The sequence below is a fragment of the Meles meles genome, chromosome 7 (assembly GCF_922984935.1).
Source record: "Meles meles chromosome 7, mMelMel3.1 paternal haplotype, whole genome shotgun sequence".
Lineage (NCBI taxonomy): Eukaryota > Metazoa > Chordata > Mammalia > Carnivora > Mustelidae > Meles > Meles meles.
In genome coordinates, this window is record NC_060072.1 from 127,916,755 (window position 1) to 127,932,530 (window position 15,776).

General features: G+C 38.1%; 1 protein-coding gene across 3 annotated transcripts in view; it reads left to right on the forward strand.

Annotated features, from left to right (window-relative positions):
- The window catches only part of SLC39A12 (solute carrier family 39 member 12), a 79,270-nt gene that overhangs the window by 24,538 nt on the left and 38,956 nt on the right, over positions 1-15,776 (forward strand). For all 3 annotated transcript variants that reach the window (XM_046012776.1, XM_046012778.1, XM_046012777.1), the window contains exons 5-7: positions 4,756-4,928; positions 8,436-8,607; positions 12,853-13,025. In XM_046012776.1, coding sequence (XP_045868732.1) covers positions 4,756-4,928; positions 8,436-8,607; positions 12,853-13,025 — 518 coding nt within the window. The remainder of the gene's footprint in view (positions 1-4,755; positions 4,929-8,435; positions 8,608-12,852; positions 13,026-15,776) is intronic.

Below are 15,776 nucleotides of genomic sequence, written 5' to 3' on the forward strand. Positions count from 1 at the left end.
TGTCCCTCAAATAAGTAAATAAAATCTTTTTAAAAAATAAAATAAAGTAATTTTATCTGAAATAAGTATTGCTCCCTAGACTTTTTTTTTTTTCAAATCCATTCACATGATAAATGTTTCTTCATTCCTTCACTTTCAATCTGCTTGTGTTCTTTAGGTCTGAAATGACTCTCTCATAGGCAGCATATAGATGGGTCTTGCTTTTTCATTCATTCTGTCATCCTGCCTTTCAACTGCAGCATTTTGTCCATTTACATTCAAAGTAATTATTGATATGTGTATTTATAGCCATTTTGTTACTCATTTTATGGTTGTTTTTGTAGTTCTTCTCTGTTCTTCTTTTCTCTTACTCTCTTCTCACATTTAGTTGGCTTTCTGTAGCAATAAGATTTCTTTCCCTTCATTCTTTGCATATCTATTACTGATTTTTGATTTGTGGTTACCATTCATTTTGTATATAACATGTTCTATATATAACAGTCTATATTAAGCTGATGGTTGATCAAGTTTGAGCCCTTTCTTTACTCTTCTCCCTGCCCTCACATTTTAGGTATATGGTGTCTTACTTTATATCCTTTTATTTTGTGAGTCCTTTGAATGATTTTTATAGATATACTTATTTTTATTGCTTTTGTGCTTCCTAGTTTTCTTACTATTACTTATGGTTTTTCCTTGCCAAGCAGAGAGTCCCCTTTAACATTTCTGGTAATACTGGTTTAGTGGTCATGGATTCCTTTAATTTTTGTATGATGGGGAAACTTTATCTCTCTTTCTATTCTGAATGATAACCTTGCTGGATAGAGTATTTTTGGTTGCAGTTTTTTTTTTTTTCTTTCAGCATTTTGAATATGTCACTTTCTTCTGGCCTACAAAGTTTCTGCTGAAAAATTAACTAATAGCCTTTTTGGTTTCCTCTGTATGTAACTGTTTTCTTATTTCTTGTTGGTCTTCAAATTCTCTCTTTACCACTACTTTTTGCTATATCAGTTACTGTGGACCTCCCTGAGTTGATTTTGTTGGGGGGTCCTTGTGCCTCCTGGGTTTAGATTTCTTTTTCCTTCCCCACATTTGAGAATTTTTCAGTAATTATTTCTCCAAATAAGTTTTCTTCTCCCCTTTCTTTCTCTTCTCCTTCTGAAAGCCTTATGATGCAAATGTTATTACATTGGATGATGTTGCTGAGTTCCCTAAGTATGTTTTCATCTTGAAAAAAAATTTTTTTCCTCTCAGCTATTGAACTTGATTGCATTACCCTGTCTTCCAGGTCAGTAATCCATTCTCTCTTTTCTCAGTCTACTATTAACCCCACCTGGTGTGGTTTTAATTTCATTTATTGATTTCTTCATCTATCTTCTTTTCTCTTTTGAGAGGGAGAGAGAGAAGGAGGGGAGGGGCAGAGGGGAATTGAGAGAGAGAATCTAAAGCAGGCTCCACACCTAACTCAGAGACTGACACAGGACTTGATCTTACAACCCTCAGATCATGACCTGACCTGAAATCAAGAGTCAGACCCTTAACCAACTGAGCCACCCAGGTGCCCCTCTGATGGGTTCTTTTATGTTTTCTATCTCTTTCTTAAGGGTCACACTGATGTCCTTCACTCTTTTCTCAAGTCCTTTGAGTGTCTTTATGACTACTACTTTAAATTCTCTATCAGGCATATTACTTATCTCCATTTTGCTTAGGTCTCTTGTTGTGATTTTGTCCTCTAGGTTATAGAGGTAGTCATCCATATTTTCTTCCAATATTTGTACGTTATAATTTCTGATTCATTTTGGATTAATTATGGTGTATGCTGTGAGGAATAAATCTTTATTTTTTCTATATGGCCACACATTTTTTAAAATACTTCTTATTTTAAATGCAGTGGAAATTATTTCCTCCACTGATCTGAGATTCCTCTTCTATATAATACATTGACAAATGTAATAAAATATATTTCTATTTCCTATTCTGTTGGTCAACTTATCTATTTATGTGCCAGTATCATACTCTCTTACTTACAGTTTTATTAATTAGTATATTAGTATATAATATTTAAAATATTAGTATATTTTAATGTCTGGTAGAGCTAGCTTTCTTCATTGCTCTTCTCTTCAGCATATTCCTGGCTTTTTTTTTCCTTCCTAACAGACATCACCAAAATGTCAAGCTGGAAAGAAAAACATTGTGATAATTTATTGTGATGTATATACACACACACATATAAAATAACTTAGGGAGAAAATGACACTTATAAGATATTACATCTTTATATCTATGAATATATGTCTCCATTGCTCATGTCTACAGGTGTGTTTTTTTGGAGTTCTTTATTATTTTACTCATAGGTTTTAGACATTTTCTATTATATTTGTATTTAGGTGTTTAGCTTTCTTTTGGCTGTCTTAAATGGGGTATTTTCTTAAATTATATTTTCTAACTTGTCTTTGTGTATACAAAGGGTTTTATTTCTATGGACTAATTTTATAACCTGTTCCATCATTAAATCTTTTGTTTTATTTTTGCATTTTTTAGAGTTTTCAGGTATATATAACCATATCATCTTTAAATAGCTGTAGTTTTGCCTCTTGCTTTCCAATTCTTGTGTCTACTTTCTTATCTAGTTACATTGGTTGTTAATAACCCCAATATAATGGTAAATAGTACCGAGGACAGTCTGCATCCTTATCATGTTTCTTACTTTGAAAGAAAAGTCTGTAGTGTTTCCCCCATTGAGTTTAGAGAATAAATGAGAAAAATATAAATTGGTCTTTTATATTAGCCCACATACTTATATTTCTAGTGCTCTTCATTTCTTCCTATACAGATTCAACTTACTGTTTAAATAATATCTTTTCAGCCTGAAGAACTTCACTTAGTGTTTCTTATAAGGCAAGTCTTCTCTCAATGAATTCTCCCATTTATTGTTTATCTGGGAATTATTTTATTTCACCATCATGTCTGAAGAGTTGTTTTACTGGATATAGAATTCTTGGTTGACAGTTTTTTCTTTTAGCACGTTGAGTATAACATTTCACTACTTTCTGGCCTCTGTTGTTCAGATGGGAAGTCAAGTACTATTTGTACTGATAATTCCTTATATGTGATAAGTCATTTCTCTGTTGCTGCTTTCAAGATTTATCTTTTTCTTTGACTTTCATCCATTTTGCCTCAATGTGTCCGGGTATGGATCTTTTTGTATTTATCCTACTTGATGTCTGCTAAACTTCTTGAACATGTAGATTAAGGTTTTATGTCAAATTTGAGTAATTTTGATGTTTTTCCCCCAATATTTTCTACATCTTTCTCTTCTGTGATTGTCATTACATGTAAATTGGTATGCTTGCTCTTGTCCCATAGGTTTCTGAATTTATTCTTTTTAAAAATCTTTTCTCGGGGCGCCTGGGTGGCTCAGTGGGTTGAAGCCTCTGCCTTTGGCTCAGGTCATGATCCCAGGGTCCTGGGATCGAGCCCCACATCGGGCGCTCTGCTCCGCAGGGAGCCTGCTTCCTCCTCTCTCTCTGCCTGCCTCTCTGCCTAGTCATGATTTCTCTCTGTCAAATAAATAAAATATTTTTTAAAAAAAATCTTTTCTCCCCTCATTCTTCAGTCTGGATTGTTTCTATTAATCTATCTCTACTCTCAGTAATTCTTCCTTTTATCATTTCAAATATCATCCAAATTGAGCTCCATTCATGATTTTTTCATTTCACTTATTGTATTCAACACCAGAATTTCAATCTGGACTTTTATGTAATTTTGAATTTCTTATTTCTTCTATTCATTGACTTCTTATTGTCACACTTTAATTCTTTAAATATGAGTTTCTTTAGTTCTTTAAGCCTGCTTATAATACCTGCTTTGAAGTCTTTTTCTGTTAAATCCAACATCTGGGAATACTCAGAGACCTTTCTGTTGACTGCTTTCCTCTCTGATTCTGAATCACACTTTCCCATTTTTTTGGCAAGTCTTCTATTTTTTTTTTCACTGAAAGCCAGTCATTTAAAATGAAATATTATAGTAACTCAAGTTTGTAATTTCTCTTATTATTCAGGAAAATACTAGGGACATTGTTTTCACAAGCAAGAAGATGGATAAATAAAAAAAATTAACCATTGTATTTAATTATTCTCTGTATCAATCAGTTTTTTAGAAGTCTAGAGCTCTACTAAGGGAAACTAAACTGTAATCTGTAAACTGGCAACCATACCACAGTAGCATTAGCAAACAAAGTCAGCTTGTCTCTACAATCTCAGATCCCTTTTATTTCCTTTATTATTTCTTCATGAACAAACCCTTAAAAAGAAAATATTTTTCTTAACTTAATCAAAGGAAATAGTTATATATAGTTGTAGTTAATCTACTAAGGATGCCTGTAGCACCTCAAAAAAATAAATTTCGTAAGGACTAGTCCAGTTCTATCTTTTGTTTGCATTTTTATAGAGGTCATCTAGAAAAAGAAATAGTTTGCTCAAGAGAAGGTATCTCTTTGGAGGAATGGCCTTTTTTATCATCCCTGGGAGATAAAAATGGTAGGAACTTCTTTGTAAGGCTGATTTAGCTCCACAGCTTAGTGTAAATCTTGTGAGGCAATCAATACTCACATGAAGTATAAATATTCTTTTATTATTGTCCAGAGTAATATCTTGACTTTTCATTGGAACCAAATTTATTTAGCAAAATTTCTGTACTTTGGCCATAAGAAATTGTGATGATCCTGAGATTGACTTATCTTTATTCTATGTGACACCAGATTTTGTGTGAAATTTCTAGAACTAGACCATCTCCTCAACATTCTCTGGACCAAAAGTACCTGTATCAGGAAAGGTAAAATCCATCAACTTCAAAGGACACAAACCAACCTAACAATCTATGATTGGGGCCATCCTAATCTATCTGTATCCATGGGCCAAGAGTCAAATGGTGGTTCAGCTTCCTGGGATGAGGTATGGTCATTATTCTTACACCATCCAATGCTACTGTCAAAGTTGTGAAAGTTCTGTAAGAGTTGTGGAAAATTTAAAGGATAATATGTATTTCCTTAAATGTAAAAAATTCTATTTCTACAGAGTGGCCATGGGTTTTTTTCTTCTATAAATAGATCTCTATGGACATAAACATGAGGCCAAGATATGCAGGAAAAACATATATAGTGTATGTGTGTGTATATCTGCATTGTCATACACACACACACACACACACAGACACACACATATATATATATAATGACTCTTTTCTCCTTTGTGTCTATATTAAATGAATGAGTAATTAATTCAGCAAACATACTGAGCATTTACTACCTGCCAGTCACCATCACAGGCATTAGGGATACAAGGCTGAACAAAAATAGGCACAATTCCTTTGTCACTTACGGGATATTAGGAGGATACAGACATTACATATATACTTACAATGATACATGAATGCTTTAAATGTAGTTTAGGTTATGAAGAGATTACTTTGAGCCACGAGTAACAGAAATATTTGTATAAAAAAGAGAAATATTTGTACAGTAAGTTGTGAAATACATATTTCTCTTTTTGAGAAAAGGTGATATATAAGTTTATAAGCCTATTTATATCTGTTATTTCTTTAAGTTGTGCTCTAAAAAACATTCGCTAGCCTATCTTAATGTTCCTTGAAAAGGGGTGCTATGGTCCAATTGCTTTGGGAAATACTAGATATACATATTGCCTTGTAGCATATTAAGTTATATGGGGAGGTCCTTTAGCAAATAAACTTCTTTTATCTAATTGAATCCAACATTTCTCAAACTTTGACTATAGCATTCTTCACCCTAACCATTTAAAATTCTGATAAATTGATGTTCCACAAACATGGCTTATGTTTATTGAGTATGTACTTTGTATTACACATGGCACTACTTCACCTGCATTGCCTCATTTCATTATTATCACAAGTATATGAGGTTAGATGTATAGATGAAGAGGTGGAGACATGGAACTAACAAAGATTGCTTCAGTTCACAGAAACTAGGATATGCACATAGGTTGTCTAATAACATATTCTGTGCTCTTAACAGGTGTGCTATTGTTTGGGAAATGTTGATTTAAATAAAACTACTTTTGTTATTTGTATATTAAGTGAGCAAGGTACAGTCTGTACCTTAAAAGGGCAAGATCCCTTACAGATTCTTCACAATGCAGAATGTTGTTCCTGTGAGTTACAGATACATGATGGGGTGGTATCATATATTCCCCTCCCCCTCCCCCTCTCCCCGGGAGTTTGTATCATGAGCCACTGCTTTAGAATATGTTTGTAAAGTTATCATAGAAGTCTGATGATATCAAAGCAAGGATACCCATATATTGAAGTTTTATGCAAAGGAATAAAGATATTTTAAAAGTTATTGGCTGGATAATCTAAATTTTCATTTGATTTTGTTCTTTATTAAAAAACATTTGGGGTTTCAGATTTATGGAATATAATGAATCACCATTAAGGACATTTGTGTTAGTGATTTCAGAAGAAATGTAAAACAAACAAATGACCTAAAGAGCACAGGAATGGCACATAAAGATCAAGGGCACAGAAGCTTATAACAGAATATCCTTACTCTCGGAGAAGGTAGTCTAAGACCAGAATGATTCAATTTCTTGGCAGTGAACGGGTGAAAGATGCGTGTCATTCTGTTCATGTTTGTCTCTGCACTGCTTTACTGACCAATTCAGCACTCCCCAATGAGAATGCTCATTCCAAAGGATTCATCATCGAAAGTCTGTGGCCAGTTTCCCTTTGTTGTTGTCAGTACATCCAATGGTGAAGCAATTATATTCTCTTAGTAACACGGTGCAAAAGAGAAGTTGTCTTTGGCACAAATTACTTTGACAAAGGAAAAAGAAAAACCAAAGTTTAGTTTTCTGTTGTTGCTTTCCCTAGTAGAAACCTTTTGGAGTTTGGCCCAGTCCTTTTCTGAGAAATGTCTTCCTCACCCACAGGCGTGAGGCTGGCGGCCATGTCTGGACAGTCTGATCCCACCTCCTATCCTGTGGGCAAAACTGATTGAACCAGAGGGATGCCCGAGCCCAGAAAGCACATCTGTGGCTTTGCTGAAGCAATCAGATCTAGTCAGGACTTGCAGACTCAACTCAGTCTTGGGTTTGTGGGCTGAGAGGTCACTTCAGAGTTGGGATTTATATGGTCGTGTGTTTACTAAAGGAGAGAACACTGGACCGTGAAAGGAAATAGATACATGCAGCGGGAAACAGAAAGGAGAAAACACTTGGCCCCAATGAGACAGAGACAGAAACATCTTTGGTTCTCATCTTATAGCTTCAAGTTGAGTTCTGCCTGAGTTCTACCTGTTCAATCTCTGAGCTACTCAGCCTCTTGCCAATACAACCTCCCCTTGGTTCTCACTGATTTGACTTGCAACCACACATTTCCTGATCAAGAAAAACATTTTTTATTCATGGACTCATCCCCCCAAAAATGTATGTGGGGTAAACTCAGCAACTATGTCATCATTTTCTGATCAGCAGTGTGTCTTTGTTAAAAACCCCTACATTCTCCAGCAGGGCAAATCCCACAAGCCTCGCAAAAAGCTCTGGTTTTCTTCAGAGACCTTACTGATTGTGACTAAAGCTCACAAAGTCATTGCACTAGGGTTTGATTTCACCATCTGTGCTGGTGGAAATACATACACATTAAAATTTTAAATGCAATTTTTGATATACAAAATGCAATTTTTGATACACAAAATCATCTGAAATGCACAAAATCCCTCTAGCAATTTTGAGAGACCTGTTGGATAGGTTGTTTACCTATAATCCTTATCTGTCAATGAATATGTCTACATTTGCTGTAGAAAAACAGCAAAGATAGAGATAAGCAGCAGCAGCAGGGAATCATAGTGATTTCAATTGATTTTGTGGGGAAGGGAGGTCAGTTCCAAAGGTATCCATATTATTTAGTGTTTACACTCCCAATGTTGACACAGCATTCACCTTTTAAAATATTTACTTTTATTACTTTTGAAAATACATGTTGCCTACACAGGCTTTTTCAATCAGAGAATATTAAAGACAATGATCTCGTTCCGTCAGAGCTCCTGTTTATCACATGAAATCTTGACTGTTGAGACAAAGCCACCATCCACACTGAGAAGCAAAAAAAAGCATCAGCGTTTTTAAGCTGCTGGTTACAAAACCATTTGACATATTATAAAATCCAGTGCATGTTTCCAGGAGAGAAAAAAGGGTGCAAAACTCATACTACATCGTACTCAAAATGAAAGTGAGATACAGCTGACTTTGATCAGAGGTTGAAAATAATCCTTGCAAATTATGTACGCACAAAAAGATTGCAGGGGGGAAGATGCAGTCATGGCTTCTTGTGTCCTTTTTACCCATTCTGTTGAGCTCTGACTTCTCAGGAATGACAACTGATGGGAAATTTGTTTGTCAAGATTTCTAACGATGTTCTCTCCGTAGTCTTGCTTCTCTGCAGGGCAGCTGGCAGAGATATTTGTACAGAACAGGCTTTCACCCATTTCCAAGGAAGACTTCCAACGAATGAGTCCGGGAATCATCCAGCAGCTACTCAGCTGCTCCTGCCAGCTGCCTGAGGACCAAGCAGCAAAGTTGCCACCGACCACTCTGGAGAGTAAGTTGTGACTCTTTCCTGAGAAAAGTTAGTGCACGTAATGTAGCGACCATAGGATACGTACTACATACCAGGCGCTGCTCTCAGCATTTTACCTTTCTCAGCTCACTCGATCCTCACGACACAATGAGCTAGATACTGTTATTATCCCCATTTTACAGATAAAGGAACAGGCACCTAGAAGTTAAGTGACTTGACCAAGGACACACACTGGGGTGAGTGACGGAGTTGGATGTAAACCGGAGCAAGCTGGTCCCAGCACTCTCATTATCAGCCACTGGGCTATGTTACCTTTCCTTGAATAATTTCTATATTGTATGTAAGTTACAGAAATTGATTTATTCTCTCTATATGACTCAGGCACAGACGAACTTCAAAGTTCCTAGTTGAGAAGTGCCATGGTATAAGAGAAAGAACACAAGTGATGGGATCAGAGATGCAAAGTTGAGTCCTACCTTCTAGCTGGAGTCAACTCCATGATCTTAAGCCCTCTCTTTATTTCCCCAAGCCTGTCTTCTTTTTTTTTCCCTGCACTGTGGGAAAGCAGTGACACCACACAGCTTCCCATCCTTTCACACATCATGACACACATAAAAAACAAAGGCTCGCTGGGGTAAACCAAGAAGCTCCTCTGGGATAGAAGTGACCTTGGAGAGAGTTGCCAGCCTCGGGATCAGGCTGGCATCCCCAGGAAGTAAAGGCTAGATATTTGCACTCACCTGTATCCCACTGGATCACCACAGTAAGTGAGCTCCACGATAAGGCTTCCTAGGGTAGCTGTAAGTTTCAAATGGGACAATGTGTACAAAAATGTGTTCTGCACCCGAAAGCCACTGTATATTTAAAAGAAAAAGAAATTGTGGCCAAAAACATCCATGATGGGTAGCAAAAATGTGACAGTTAACATATGCATGCTTTAAGTATTACCAGTGATCAGAGGGCCTTATGTAGACTTTTTTAGAGTGTTTTCTTTCTCTTTGAGATAGTCTTGCAACGTCCATCAGGGGTGAACTGTCTAGCTACACACTTCTAACACAGTGTGAATTTTGCACCTTCAAGTGGCTCTTTTGAAGATTTTATGTGAACAAAAACCTGCCAGACCGAAATATCTAAGACTCCACATTCTCTGAAAGGAAAAAAAAAGCAAATTAAACCTAAACAATGAAATAATTCAGCACCTGCTGGTCAGCGTTGGCTCAGAAACGGAGAAGGGGGACAGACCATGGAGACCTAGGAGCCTCGCTGAGCATATTTACATGCCCACCCCTGTCCCCTTATCTGCTGCATAGGGGCCACTGTGAAACAGCTTTGTGAGCTGAAGATCTGTGAGAAATGTTTCTTTCTAATGAACACCTAGACCCTTCTGCGGAATGGTCCTCCTGAGAACAATTCAGAGAAATCACACTGACTATAGGACCCAGGAAAGCATTACTGTGTTCAACTTGAAATGCTACATTATGTAACTTAAGGGAAAGGTGTAAATAACAGAAAATGTGGGCTGAAGACAGAGGCAGGGGGGGATATTAGGAAGAACAGTGTTTGTTGTGCTGGAATCTGACCCCTAAGCACCACCTGCATGTGAGGTTCCAGGAAAGTGTGTTACAGCCCCCCCCCCCCCCAATCGGGTTTCAGACCTATTCAAGGGAGCTGCTCAAGAATGGCTAGGAATTTAGTGATTAGGTCAAGTTCCTTTTTTTTTAAATTTATTTATATATTTTTTCAGCAAAACAGTATTCATTGTTTTTGCACAACACCCAGTGCTCCATGCAATATGTGCCCTCCCTACTACCCACCACCTGGTTCCCCCAACCTCCCACCCCCGCCCCTTCAAAACCCTCAGGTTGTTTTTCAGAGTCCATAGTCTCTTATGGTTCGCCTCCCCTTCCATGATTAGGTCAAGTTCTATATAATGATGGGAAACATTTCTATAGAATCTGTCTGCAGGCTGCCTGACTCCAGTCAAGACTCCATGACATCTCTGTAAGGACCTGGGGTGATTAGCAGAGTCCCGTGGCCACAAAAGACAGATTTTAGGGTTTTCAGGCTGTCTTTGCCTCATGAGAGCAGGTGAAATCTGATTCACAGAAGACCGAAACAGATTTCTAAGCTTTCAAGTTAGGGAGGGTCCAAGACCCCATTGTAGTTGCCCTCAGGACAAAGGGGAGAGGAGTAGAAGAATCAAAGGACTGGGGACTTTGCCCTTTACCTGGGAAATGCCACATTCTAATTTATCCTTGTGAATTCTCAACATTTGCTGATCTTTTGTAGCCTGAATGACCCTGGAATCACATAAAAATGTGGCAACTTTGAACTTTATTAGACATCCTTTGAATGTCTTTAATTTATGTATTCAATGATAAGAATGACATTCCCACATAAGGTCTATTTGTGGAAGCATGAGATATGAATCTTGGTTACGTATCTCCAGGGATGTTTTTATAACATAGGTATTTTTATTAAGTCAGAACAAAATAAAACTTCTGAGTGTATGACTGATCCAAACCATTTTTATTATTTAAAAAAAATTTTAATTGTGGTAAAAAACTGAAATTGAGATGAAATTTAACCATTCTTAAGTGTATAGCTCAGCAGTATTTTCACATTATTGTGCGATAAATTTCTAGAACTTTCTCATCTTGCAAAACTGTAACTCTGTATCCATTGAACAACAACTGTCTTGTAGAGGTTCCCTAGAAGTGAAGGGGTGGTGGTAAGGGTGGGAAAATTAAAATTTGAAAGTTTTTTGCTTCTTTTGAGTACACTGCCAACACTATTTTAATATTAGACTCCTGTATGACTTAGAACTTATAATTCCATAAAAGTCCTCTTAAAAGCAAAGACTATTATCATGTTACCAGCTAGTACAAGAATGACAAGTACAGAAAAGTGGAAGAATGTTAAGACCAGAATATTTTCTATCTTAACAAATTTTAAGATGGCAGTTTCTTAAAATCTACAATGGGTTTTAATTCATAATGATAACTAAAGTATTTGATTTAACTTCTTATCTGTAGTCACTAAAGGAAATGATGGTTTAATTTTATAATTACCTTCCTTCATTGTTTACAAATCAATTTGTCATGGCTTATTAGTAATTTCTAAATAAGTAGAAGACAGAGTATTTGCTCTGAATATTTGCCACCAAGGAAAATGGTGGCCTGGAAAACTCTTTATCCCCAAATCATTTATACAGCTGACTCTTGAACAACACAGGTTTAAATGGCACAAATCCACTTATATGCAGATTTTTAATACATATACAGTATTGTACTGTAAATGTATTTTCTCTTATGATTTTATTTTCCTTTCTGTTTTTAATTTTTAAGTAGTCTCCATGCCCAGCATGGGGCTTGAACTCATGACCCTGGAATCAAGAGTCGTTCAACCAACCGAGCCAGCCAGGCACCCCTCCTATGATTTTCTTAATGACATTTTCTTTTTTCTAACTTGACATTGTTCAAGGATCAACTGTGCTTGACACTGAATGCCATTTTTTCCCCTCTCTTTTCATCTTTTTTTCTTTCCTTCTTTGCTTCTTTTTCCTTCATGCATATTTCCTTCTGTTTGAATAATCTTAAAAATTGTACTTCCTGAATATTTTTTGAAAATTTAGAAACCTATTTTTTGATAATTTTAGAGGTTATAAAAAATGATTGCACTAATTTAAAATGTAGGCTATCCTGAATTTATACTCCCAACCATTACACATTCATTGATCAGTTCTTACTAAGGCAAGCACTCATTTTAGGCCCTGGAATAATAAACACTTTGGACGTTATGAATAATTTCGAGAACTTTGGGAAGAAAGTACTCACCTTGTACAGAAACCTAGGTCTTTGATGGTCCCGAACTGTGTGCTCCCTCTATAACTCTGCTTTCTTGACTTCAGAAGGTTTAAATGAGATTGGAAGGAAATCATGACCAGTGGATGGCAGTTGATGTTGTGGTTTAAAGTGAGCGAAGTTCATTTCTTTGGCAGGGGGGAGGTAAGCTAGGTCCTTGCTTGCTGTGGTGATTTTAGTAAGAGGTAGTTGGGGTCACTTCAAACCAACCAGGTTAATGGTGAAAGTCTTTTCATCCTTTTCCTTAAAGATGAAGAAGTTTTACACACGAGAACGCTCATATAACAATTCCATATCCCCACCCGCTGTATTGTGAGATGGTTTTTTTCTGGAATTTTTGTGGGCTGGGAACATCACTACAGGTGATGAGCACTGACCCCTTTGTACTCTCCGTTTGGCTTAGAATATGGCTACAGCACAGCAGCCGTGGCCCTGCTCACGCTGGGTTCCATGCTGGGGACGACGCTGATTCTGTTCCACAGCTGTGAGGAGAACTACAGGCTGATTTTACAGCTGTTTGTGGGTCTGGCCGTCGGGACACTTTCTGGGGATGCTCTGCTCCATCTTATCCCTCAGGTAACTCTTTTCCATTTTCCATGGAGCGTTGCTAATTTCCATTTCCATTGAGTCCCTGGCGGTGTTGATGCAACATTTCACAGGGACTTGGCCAGTGTCTTCCTTGGGATTAAGTATCATTTCCCCAAAGCACTTACAGGGGAGAAGAGAGAGCCAATCCTTAGGCTCGCCACTTGTTACTCTTATTTTTGAAATAAACCAAAAAAGGTCATCAGAGGCAGATTCTTCTTAAGAGACATTCAGGAAGTATCCACTCATTATCTGTTAAATAAAAATGAATGAGCTGCAAGTTGACTGTGCTGAGTTTTCTTCAGTTGTCCCTGATGCTTACCGGATCCCTTCTCTGCCTTCTCTGCTGTTCTTTTCCTGCCCCAGAAGATTGTGCCTCCTCCACTTCCTTGCGGGCTGAACTGTTGTTTGGATTCAGCCAACGGGAGGCGCAGCAGAAAAGCCAAGCAGGAGGAGAGAGTGGCAGGGGTATTTCTTCCCCGCGCCTCCTGGCTCTGCACTTGGCTCTAGAAGCAGCGGGTTACCTACAATACTCCAGCTCCCGTGGGACGCCTCCTCCCCCGCAACACCAACCTCCCCTTAAGCTGCAGAAACATGAGTTCCAACCTTTGCCCTTTCTGCCCTAAGAGTGAGAATGGTTTCACGGGGTTGCTAACTTCAGGACATTTCATTATCCTTGTTCTTCCCCTTGCTGCCTGCACCTGTCTTGCATCATCAATAAACTGTCTCCATTTGAACCATCAAAATGAATTTCTTTTTTGCCTAATAACATCTAGATTTTCCTTAAGCAAAATATAAACACCAGGAAGCTGCCTCTTTGCTGAATTCTTGTGAGGCTCTTTATTTGTCAGAAATGACAGGGCAAAGACCCGAGATGCAAGAGTTAAGGCAGAAGGGGCTCGAGATGAGGCTATTTCTTCCCTTCGAAATCTCTTGGGATGGATAATGATGGGCAAATGAGCCCCCCTCTTGCAAAGCCGGAGATGTTAAAAATTTCCACAGGCCTCTGGCAATTTCCTACAGGGTCACTCTTGTTGCTCAGAGGCTCAAAAATGATTAGATGTTCTGAAAAATCACAAAGTGAGCCTTGGAAAATGAAACAAACCATTATTTGTTTTAATTTCCCTTGTAATCTAATTTTCTGGAAATATTTCAGGGCTTATTGGCTGGAGGCAGTGGCCGAGGCCTTTTCCTAGGTCCCTTTAGTTGTTGCAGAGCTACTTACTGCCCAGGATTCTGCAAAAACAGCAAAAGCTTCCTGTCCCTCCCCCAAAGAGGGGCATGAGGCTCCTGACAGCAGGCGTGGACTTAGGCGGATTGAGGGGCAGTGCGTCAGCTCGTACTGCAGAGACATGTTCCAGAGAGGAGATTAAAAGATCAGCTAGGTCTCCTGAAGATTGGAAGGGAACTGTTTTTTTTTTTTTAAAGATTTTATTTATTTATTTGACAGAGAGAGAGATCACAAGTAGGCAGAGAGGCAGGCAGAGAGAGAGGAGGAAGCAGGCTTCCTGCAGAGCAGAGAGCCCAATGTGGGGCTCGATCCCAGGACCCTGAGATCATGACCTGAGCCGAAGGCAGCAGCTTAATCCACTGAGCCACCCAGGCGCCCCTGGAAGGGAACTGTTTTACTTGAGGGAAGACCCATGGATAAAGGTTACTGGGGAAAGGAAGGAGAAGGTGCAGTACAAGTGTTTGGGAAGCTACAAAAATCAGTGGCCACACAGAAACAAGAAAAACACACTACTGTCATGATTTCCTCTTCTCAACTAGCAAAATGCATTCAACGTAAAGGTCTATGTTTTATTCTGAGCTTGTGGGGTTTCCTTCTGTTTTGTTTTGTAACCTTGCCGTGCCCATTATTTTAGGATATAACGTCATCATCAATATGAGATGGGTGTCCTTTAATATCTTTACCAGAGGGAAAAGTTGAGTAACGTATACTGGTTTCTAGTTACGTTCATAAATTCAGTGTATATATACTCAGACGCATATTCACGCTTACACATGTACCCATATGCGTATGTGCGTAAGCACCTCCACGTGCACGAGTATGTATGAACACATCTATGTACAGTATGGATGCGTGGAATTTCTTTTTTTCTTTTCTTACTTGGGTGGTCAGTAACATCCTATATGTAGAAACCACTGAGCTGTTTCCCAAACTGCCTTCTTGGGAGGGAATATGATACATACTGATTGACCAACTCACAAGAAATCATGAGGTCAACCAATGGGATGAGTCAACTAGAAGAAAATTCCTAATGTGTTTCTTGTATCCTTTTGTTTCCCAGAAAGCTGACGGTATTGCTGGGTATATAGTGCACACTCCGTGGAAGACGCCATTCAGGCAGATTTCTCGTTTATCTGAATATTTCTTAAATTTTCTTTAATTGCAGTGGGCATGGGCCAATAAACCTTGGATGAAATATATCTTTCTCTTTCTTTGGGATATAAAATGCATTGATCTGTTATAAAGACTTGCCGGGCACATAGATACGGATTGAACTATTGGGAACTAATGGAGGGGAGACTGAGAATATATGAAAATTTGGTTCTCCTTTCTTTTCTCTTGTACACATGTTGTTTGACCCTGAGCAAATCAGATAGTGGAAGTACGTGTACAGCTAAGAACAGACTGGGCTTTGAATGATTCCAGCAGTTTCATGGGGTTCCCCAGAAGGAAAGGTGAATATATTTAATAATGGACCCTTTAATTAATATGTAAGTCATCAAAAGTTATTT